The sequence below is a fragment of the Plasmodium gallinaceum genome, assembly GCF_900005855.1.
Source record: "Plasmodium gallinaceum strain 8A genome assembly, contig: PGAL8A_v1_62, whole genome shotgun sequence".
Taxonomy (NCBI): domain Eukaryota; phylum Apicomplexa; class Aconoidasida; order Haemosporida; family Plasmodiidae; genus Plasmodium; species Plasmodium gallinaceum.
This window is the reverse complement of record NW_021628221.1, coordinates 344,255-355,168: the sequence shown is the minus strand read 5'-3', so window position 1 is coordinate 355,168 and position 10,914 is coordinate 344,255. Positions and strand designations below refer to the sequence as shown.

The 10,914-nt window shown below is 19.1% G+C and overlaps 2 protein-coding genes across 2 annotated transcripts; one reads left to right on the top strand and one right to left on the bottom strand.

The window, feature by feature from the left end:
- Window positions 1-125: 125 nt before the first annotated feature.
- PGAL8A_00101900 (conserved Plasmodium protein, unknown function) lies at window positions 126-2,438 on the top strand (the record flags this gene model as incomplete). Its single annotated transcript, XM_028672854.1, has 1 exon — window positions 126-2,438. The coding sequence occupies one exon, from the start codon at window positions 126-128 to the stop codon at window positions 2,436-2,438; it is 2,313 nt and encodes a 770-aa protein (XP_028526135.1).
- A 1,442-nt stretch (window positions 2,439-3,880) lies between these two features.
- Window positions 3,881-10,732, bottom strand: PGAL8A_00101800 (asparagine-rich antigen, putative; the record flags this gene model as incomplete). Its single annotated transcript, XM_028672843.1, has 1 exon — window positions 3,881-10,732. The coding sequence occupies one exon, from the start codon at window positions 10,730-10,732 to the stop codon at window positions 3,881-3,883; it is 6,852 nt and encodes a 2,283-aa protein (XP_028526134.1).
- Window positions 10,733-10,914: the final 182 nt, after the last annotated feature.

Sequence of the window (10,914 nt, the reverse complement as noted above, 5' to 3'; positions counted from 1 at the left end):
AAATAAAAAAAAAAAAAAAAAAAAAAGTAAAGACATAATCAAATTTTTTTTTTGAGATTTTTTTTTTTTATATTCATTCATATATATGAATTGCCAATTTAAAATTTTTTTTTAATTATTAAGTTATGAATGATTCAAATAATTTGTTTGTGAATAAAAATTATATATATAATAAACAAATTATGTCTTCTGAAAATAATTATTTTTATAATATGAATTTAAGTATTCATAAAATTTTTAATTCTCGTTACAGTGTTCCATCAAAAATTAATGATGACGAGAAACCAATAATTAAAAAAAGAAGATGCACTTTATCATACATGTACGAAAAAGATTTACCTCATAAAAATAGCCATGATTACTTAAATTACAACTTTAATAACTCTATCACGAAAAGAAAAAAGTATTCACCCAATCTTTTACTATATAGTAAATTTTCTCCCTTAAAAATCAGAAGAGAACTTAGAAATAGTGTTGATGAAAGTATAAAAAAAAGTGTTGCATTAAGATCTTTTGTAAACAAGAATATTAAAAATAAAAATAATAAAAATTATGAACATAATGATAAAAATTATTTAGATAAAAGTAAAGCATACTATCTCAATAAATATCATGAAGGAAATGGTTCAAATTATCTTAATGATTTAAATAATTTAAAACTTCATTTGAATAAAAATTTAAATGAAACATATATAATGAGTAATACAACACAAAGTGATAATTATTTTAGAAATAAAAACAGAAATAGAGATAGTTTAAATACCCATAGAGATACTGCTCCTATTTACGTGAATTCTGAATCCACTATTTCTAGTTTTAACTTTGAACGTGAAAATGAAAATAAGATTCCTAAAATAAATATTGATAAAAGTGCGTTTGCTGGATCATATCCAAATATGCTCAAAGAAAAATATTCATATATATCAAATATTTATGAACAAAATAGAAAGGAAAATTCTAAAACAGAAGAAAATATTGAAAATATTGAAAAAATCATAGAATGCCCTTTAAAAAGAAGACACAGTACTGAATTTGCAAAAGAGTATGAAAAATATAATTACTCAGATTCTCATTATTTAAATAAAAGATTTAAGGATAATGATAAAATTTATAAAAATAAAATTCGTAGACATAGCGATACAACTAAGTACAACTCATGGAATGAACTTTATTTGAGTGATATTAGACATGATGCTAATAGAAATATTTTTGATTCTTCATTGTTACATGAGTGTAATAAGAACAACTTAGAAAAATCAAAAGATGAAAAACTTCTGAATAAAAAGTGTGAAGAAAATGATTCAGATAATCCTTTATTTCATACTTCTTTTTTTAAAAATACAGAAGAGTTTGACAATAATAATATAAAGCGTAAGGAAAAAATAGAACCTTTAGATTCTAATGATGAAGATGATTTTGTTCTTAAAAATGATGCGGAGTACGTTTTTAGTAAAAGATTTTTTAAAGATATTTACTCTAATATACGAAGAAAGGGTGAATTAAACTTTATTGATGAATTGTTAAAAGCAGATGAAGAATTTTATATTAGTACAAGCAAATTAAATAAAATAATTGAAAATGCGAAAAATAAAGAAATGAAATATCATTATATTGATAGAATGTTTTTATATAGGCATGCAAAAAATGTTATAGATGATTCTGATTATGAGAAGTATAAAAGTAAGTGTAGATCAGAATTTAAGTATCTCGATGTTCCATTTCCGAACTTAAGTGAAATTATGAATCTTCAACCTATAAGTAACTTAGATGAAATAGATGATACTGATGAGTTTTATGATGCTGAAGTGAAACTTCTTGAAAAATATTACTATAAATGTAATAAAGAAAAACAAGAAAATACCATTTTTGTAGATGAAAAAAACATTGCTGATACTAGTATCGTCTTAAAAAAAAGAAAATTGTCTATCACAGATAATGAATCGACAGAAGGTATATCCACCTTAGAAAAGAGAGACAAGTTAATATGCTTAATGAATAAAATGAAAAGAGAAAAAGATTCTTTCTTTGAAAATATTTTAGATGCTCCGGATTTCTCGAAATTACTTGAACCAGTATTTTCATTAAATGAAAGTTTTTTACTATCACATCAGTTGTTTAATGTACAATATGCTGCTCAACTAGGCCCTGTCGTTTATCTTATAAAAACTGAAGATGAAAATTACATATATAGGGCTATTGAAGTTAGTAGATTATTTGAAGAAAAAGTAAAATCAATTCTTGATAATCAAAAAATTAGTTCAGGTATTAAGGAAAGAAATGAATCTTATGAATGTTTTTCTAATGATAAATATCCATTTTTGCATGAATTAGATGTAAAATATTATCTTCGTATTCCTATGAGCACAGGATGGAATCATTTTGGATATTTAAAAAACCAAAATAATGTTCTTTTTTTTAGAAGACCTAAAAATCTTTAAAGAACAACGCAAAATATATATATATAGGCATATATATATTTTACTATTTGTTCAATACTTATTTAAAATAAATAATTTTATAATTGTAATTATTCAAATGTTAAAAATTAATTTATATATATATATATATATGAGTATGTATATTATTTATGTTTCACTTAACATTTATTTATTATTATAACAGAAGAAACATAAATTATAAATTTTTAATTGTGTTTTTCTTTTTTTTTTTTTTTTTATTAATATTAATTTATATATTTATATTCTTCTTCTTTTTTTTTTTTTTATTCATAAAAAATATACTTTCGTATATAGTTTAAAGTTTCACTTTTTTTTTTTTTTTTTTTTTTTTTAAATATATGAAAAAATAAAAAAAAATAAAAAAACATACATATATGTATATATATATATATATATATTTATAAGAATTTGTATTATATTATTGATAAATTTTTTAAATTGATTGCATAATTCATTTATAAAGAATACATATACGTATATTAAATATAAAGTTACAAACTGGCAATTTATTTGTATAATTTACTTATAATTATCCCAATTTTTTTAATTCTTATGTAGAAAAATTAAGAAACATTTTTTTTTATATACCATTTTGTTATTGTTGTATACATTTTATTTATTAAACAATAAGTAAAAAACGAAATTTAATATAGAAAAACACTAGAATATGTTTCAAATTGATAACTAAAATTTTTTAATGTTTCTAATATTTGCATCTTATTATTACTTATAGAGGCAATTTCTAAATTGGCAAAATTTGCAAAAAAAAAAAAAAAAATGTGCAAAAATATAAGTTTTATGAAATAAACATTTAGATATTTATATGAAGGTAATGATACAATTATATTATGTTTAAATTTTAAATTTATATAATAATCTCGAGGAATAATATTTAGTACTTTTTTATTGTGGTATTCCTATAAAAATTAAAATATTTTATTGAACATTTATAATATTTTTATTTTTTTTAAAATGTTAATTAAAATTAATAATAAAAATGTGTATTAGTTTGAAAAAAAAAATTAAGCCAAAAGAATATTATTTTAAAATAATATTTTACTTCATTTTTTATCAAAAAAAACAATTATATACAAAAATAAACTAAAACAATTAACGAAAAATAAAACATTTAAGATTTTAATAAAAAAAAAAAAAAAAAGAAAAAAAAAAAGGTAGACAATAGTAATAAATTAAAAAGGAAATTTTTCTTTAATTATTTCTTAAATTATTATATTAATTCCATATCTTTTTAAAAATTTTAAGAATATATAAAAAAAAAAAAAAAAAAGGAAAATTAAGAAATAAGAGTTATGAATGTTTTATTAGGTACATTTTTTAATTAAGGCAATGATATATTATACATAATTTTTTCCCATCATTGTAGACGAAAAAATGAATTATTAATATGAACTACTTGTTGATTATGTTTTTTTGTAATTATTTAAAAATACAATTTTATTGTTTCTATTTTTGTTATTCCTATTTAATTTGTAGTAATTACTTTTACTATTTATATTTTGATCAAAATTATTTTTATTGTAGCCATTATTATTGTTAGTTTTATCATATTCATGAGAATCATAATAATTCATGTTTTTATTATTATTTGAATGTAAGTTTTTTTGGGAACAAACAAAGAATTCATCATTTGATATAGAGTTATTTACATATGATTTGTTATCAAAAAAAAAATCATTATTTCTGTTTGTTAAATTGTCTTTATTACAGTTATCATGTGAATTATATATTATTTTATTATTATATGTATAATAATTATTAACAACATTTTTATTATAATTATTATTATCTTCTTCATTATATGTATCATCATTATTAATTTGATTATAATAATCATTATATTCTCTTTTTATATTAGAGGTAACATTAATATCTTCTTTTTTTGAAATATTACCATCTTTATTCTTTATAAAATTCTTTATATTAACACTAGAATAAAAATTATCGCTGTATATTCTGTTATTATTTTTTTTAATAATTTTTTTCGAATTATTTTTATGAAAATTTATATTATTATTAATTTTTTCATACGATAAATAATTTTTATTATTATTCTTTGTTTCTTGAAAGTTTAATTGACTATATGTTATATTACTTATCTCTGTATTATCCTTTTTCTTTACGTTATCATTTTTTAACACTTTTTTTATACCATCTTCTTTACCTTGATGACTAAATTTATCTAATTGATCAGTTTCTTTATTTAATAAATATTCTTCATTTACTGAATTAGAAACAAAATTTTTTTTTTTGTTCTTTGAACTTTTATCATTATTTGAAATATGCATAGAAGCGTCTTTATCTAAATTATTTTTTTTTTCATCCTTTTCACTTAATTCATTTTTATCTTTTTTATTAGTATAAACATCAAAATATACTTCTTTTTTAAGAATATAATCATTTGATTCCTCTTTTTTTTTTCTTTTTTTGACTTCTTTTTCTTTTTTTGTAAACATGCTTTTTTCATCCTTTTTTTTATTATTTTTATACTCTTCATTTTCTTGGTCTTTTTTTTTAAAATTAATTTGATTTTTCTCTATTGTTTTTTCATTTTTTATTAAATCATTTAGTAATTCATTTTTCTGTTTTTCCTTAATTTCATTTATTTCTTTTTCATTTTTATCAATATATTTTCCCTTTTTCTCCGAATCGCTTTTGAGATTTTCATTAGTATTATATTTCACCAGCATTAAATTAGTTTTGTCCTTTTTTATTATACTATCTCTTTCATTATATATTTTGTAAATTTCATCATCTATTTTTTCTTTTTCTTCACTATTATTTCCAAAGAGTAATTCATTTTCTGAATTTTTGTTATATATAATATTGCCATTTGTATACTTTTTATTTACTGTTTGCTTCTGCTCACTTGATGAAAAGTTAAAATTTATATTTTTTTGTTCGGAATTATTTTCATTATAATAAGACATATTATAATTACTCATATGGTTAAAATTATTATTTTTATTATACATTTGTTTATAATGGTAATTATTGTAATAATTTAAGTAATTATTCACATATAAATTTTTTCTTTTCTTTTTTTTATTGTTATTATTATTACAAAAACTTGTAATTTTTCCATCATTTAAATTACAACTACTCTCATTATACTTATTTTTCCTGCTATTACATAAATATTTTCTATTGTTATTACTTTCATTGTTACTCATTGAACTCATGTTAAAATAATTGCTATTCATATTTGTATTTTTATTTTTAAAAGTATCATTATAATTATTCTTTAAGTTACAATAATTATTATTATTATTATTATTATTATTATAGTTCCTATTAGATGTTATCTGATTTATATTGAAATTTGAAGCATTAATAATATTACCATTGACATAATTTATGTAATTATTGTTCCAATTGGCGTTTACATTTGGGCATATATTATCAATGTTGTCATACTGATTATAATAATTATTACTCTTCCATTTATATAAATCATTATTGTTATTAATAGGATAATTTGATTTTTGGGCTTTATTCTTATTAGTGTCATTATAATGAATATTTACATTCATAAAATCCCGATTATCTTGATCAACCATATAAAAATTATTATTAGGATAATTTCTACTAAAATAAGACATATTTTTGCATAAATTTTTATCATTACCATTGTGAATTATATTTTTCTCATAATTGTTGCCGTATTTTTTGTACAATACACTGCTTTCATTATATAAATAATTTCGTGTTTCTAATTTCAAATTATCGTTATCTGATATATTATTTATATTATGTTTGTTATCGTTATTCTCCGTTCCATTATCTAATGATTTATTATAATTATCATTATAGTCACAATTTTTGTAATTGTTATGTTTGCATTTATTCTTATTTATATTGTCAATAAAACAACTATAGCTATTACAGTTATCAACATTAATTAGACACTTATTTGCTTTCAATATATTCGAATCATCTCTTATTTTATAATACAATTTATCGAAAGTGGCATTAGATTGCTTTTGTGCACATAAGTTAATTTTTCTATTGAAAATATTTGTAGGATAAAATGTTTCCTTAAATATGCAAAGAAAAGTGTTCTTTGCTTTCATACTATAGTCACTATCAGCATAATGTGTTGAATCATTATCATGAGAATTATAACAAAACATATTAATATCATCAATTATCTTCTTTAATTTTGCATTCTTATTTAAATAAAAAGTGCTATCATTACATGATAAAATATTATCATTGTTTTTCTCATAATTACAATTTTTTTCTAATATATTTTCCTTGTTACTTAATATATATATATTCTCTTCATTATCGCTGCTTTCATTAATATATGAATTTTTCTTAATTTTATTCTCATTAATTAAGTATGTGTGGGTGCTTTTATCACAATAATACTTGTTTTTCGTATTTACGTAAAGAGATTTATTTGAATTATCAGCATAATAATCTGGTAAATCTTCTTCATAGTTAATTAATATTTTTTTTAGTATTTTTCGAAAACCTTCTATATTAATGGACTGTTCGAACTTCATCATATGTGGTTTAATCATGGATATTTCAAGATTTTTAAAATTTTTTTTTTTATAATGCATATTTTCTGATCTACATCTAAAACGGTTTTGTATTAATTTTTGATCATTATTTTTTTCTTTTTTATCATCAAGAAGTATAAAATTTCTCGATTCTCTATTGTCTATTAGATATTTATCCTTTTCATGAAAATTAATTTTAAGTGCTTTTATATTTTTGTTCCTTTCTTCATTATATAGATTAGACTCACTTTTGAAGTTCTCATTTGAACTTACGTTTTTACTGTATTTAGTTTTAGAACAATTAGGTGTTAACATTGGAGAATATTTATCATAATTATAATTTCCTTTATGACAAACTAACTCCTCTTTATAACTGTTAATTGTGCTGTTTGAAATATATGTTATATTTTTGTTATTATTATCAGAACTTTTTACTAATTCACAATGAATAGTCTCTTTTTTTAGGTCAGGTATTAATTTATTTGTTGAACTTGTAGAGACAGGAACTTGAATATCTGCATTATTTATATCATACATATGGCATAAAAAAGTTTCATTATTTTGTTTGTTTGCATTGTTTTCATTGCATTCTAAGTTGTTACCTATTTCCCTTTTATTTTTAAATGAATTAATTTTAAGATTTTCAATTTCTTGTTTATTTTTTACCTGATATTTAATGTCCATCTTATTAGAATAGGAAACTTCATCATTATTTCTATATGCATATTTTTTATTTGCATTAAGATTGTAAGAATCATTAAAAAAATTATTTGTTCCATAATATGAATTGTTTCTCGTATGATTTTCGCTTAAATTATTACTATTATCAAAATTATTATCTTTCATAAAAGTGTTTTCTATATCACAAGTACTGTTATAATCCTTTGATATATTTTTTTTTATATTTGCTTTTTCATTGTAATTTTTAAAATTACCATAAAGTTTTATACTTTCATAATTTTTTAAATTTTCACAATGTAAATTTTTATCATACTGTATATTATCATTATAATTTTTCGTATTGCAATTTTTTATTTTATCACTATTTAATGTAACTTCATAGTTTTCTACATTAACATCACTCTTTTTATTACAATTGTTTTTTGTTTTTTCCATATTTTTTATTTCTTTTATATTGTACTTTCTTCTTTGTTCTTCAATTTCATTTAAATTATCGTTTGCATTTTGTTTAATTCTATAATCCCTATATTTATTGCTATCTTTGAAATCATCATTCATATTATTATGAGTAAAAATATTTTTTTTGGAATATTTGTAATTTGAGTTTTGCAGATTATTATAATATCCATTAAACATTTCTTTCTTAGTATTATTGTTTTTTTCATATGTGTATAATAAATAATTTCCATAAAGTTGCTTATTTTCTTCATTAGTATGAACAAAATTTTGATAATTAGTTATAAAGTTTATATTTTTGTATGTATTTATATTATTAAACTTTTCGTCTTTCATATTACTATAATTATTATTATTCCTAATAAATTTACGATTATTAATTTTAGAGTAGTTATCTATTTTTTTATTATGAGTATCATTATTTTTATCACCATTTTTATTACTATCTAACTGTTCACTAAAATTTTCTTTAGTGACATTTCTATTTTCATTATCAACGCTTCTTTCTATATTTTTTCTATTGCTTTTGTATATGAAAGTGTGAACGTATCTTTTATTTATATAATTATCATTTTTTTTTATTTCCTTATTATTAGTATTTTTATCATTATTACTAGGATTACACATATCATGATTATTTGTAATATCACATTCATTATTATTATTATTATTATTATAATTCTTATTATTTTCATTGTTATTCTTATTGTCATTATTATTACTATTATTATTTGTAGTATTATTATTATTATTATTATTCTTATTATTTTCATTGCCATTATTATTATTATTATTAGTAGTAGTAGTAGTAGTAGTATTCTTATTACTATTTTCTTTGTTATTCACATTGTAATTATTATTACTATTATTATTAGTAGTAGTATTATTATTATTATTAGTAGTAGTAGTAGTAGTAATAATAGTAGCAGTAGTATTATTATTATTTTCATTGTTATTCTTATTGTCGTTATTAATAGCATTATTATTATTATTATTAATATTATTTGTAGTAGAAGTATTATTATTATTATTTTCATTGTTATTCTTATTGTCATTATTATTAGTATTACTATTATTAGTATTATTATTATTATTATTAATATTATTTGTAGTAGAAGTATTATTATTATTATTTTCATTGTTATTCTTATTGTCATTATTATTAGTATTACTATTATTAGTATTACTATTATTAGTATTATTATTATTATTATTATTCTTATTCTTATTCTTCTTCTTATTATTATTATTCTTATTATTTTCATTGTAATTCTTATTGTCATTATTATTATTTCTATTATTATTATTATTATTATTATTATTATTATTATTATTATTATTAGTGGTAGTAGTAGTAGTAGTATTATTATTTTCATTGTTATTTTTATTGCCATTATTATTAGTATTACTATTACTATTATTATTAGTATTATTATTATTATTCTTATCATTATTACTATTATTATTATTATTATTAGTAGTAGTAGTAGTAGTAGTGTCACTGTTACTATTATCAACCCCAACATAAGTAACATGATTATTATCTTCATTATTAATATTACTATTATTGTCATTGTTACTAGTGTTTTTATTATTTGTGCTTGCGTTACGTACTATATTTTTTTTTTTTCCGTGATAAATATTTTCATTTTTAATTTTATTATCATATAAGTTTATATTAACATAATTGTTATAATTATGATGATAGTTACTGACATCATAATTATTTTTATAATGGAAATTATTATTTTCCCTATGATTATTGTTATTATAGCTGTAGTAACTAAGGTTAAAATAATTAGAGTTTCTATCATTCATTGAATTGTTAAAATAGTTTGGATTATTTTTATAGTTGTTATAATTGCGAAAGCGGTTTTTCTTCTTATGTTTTGTTGGAAAAATGTCTTGATTGTCATTTGACAACATATCATCCTGTAAATAACTATAACTTTTGTTATGTTTTGATGTTATTGATTTCACAGATAATTTTTTATTGTTTCTACTAATTGTTTTTTTTAAATTTTGATCTTCGTTATCATTTCTGTTTACACTATTATTTGTTATTATTTCATTGTTGATATGCTCTTTAACATTGTGTATTTCACTAATCATTGTATTACTTCGAATTTTTTTTGATGATTCAATATGTTCTTTTGAATTAAAATCCTTTTCAACTGTTTTTAATGCAATATAATTGCTAGAACCATTATAATTATTATTTTTATTATTTTTTCTATTGCATTTTGTATAATCCCCATTATAGCAATTATTATTTTTGAAATTGTTAGCTTTCCCTACATTCTCATGATTATTTTCATTATGATACATTTTATAATATTTATCATTGACGTTATGATTATTATCGATTTTATTTTGATTGTAAGTTCTATGACTTGTAAAATTATATGAATAATTATTGTAGTTTGAATTATCAATTAGATTAGTTTCATTTCCCCTTAGTAAGGATTTACAGTTATTATTAATACTTTTATGATTATCTGCTTCCTTTATATTTATGCAATTGTCTGCATTTTGAATATTACTTTTGATATATGATTCTTCTTTATTTTTAATATGCTTAATTTCTTTTGGTTTAACAGTATCCATAATTTTTAATTTGATTTTAAAAACATACAAAGTGTAAAAATAGAATAGTTATATACAAATAAAACAAATTTACAACACATATTACCTTTGTAAATTTTTTTATGAAAATATATAAGTTTTAAATGTAGATGGAAAATATAAGTAAATAACAATTTTAAGTAGAATTTTTTTTTTTTTTTTTT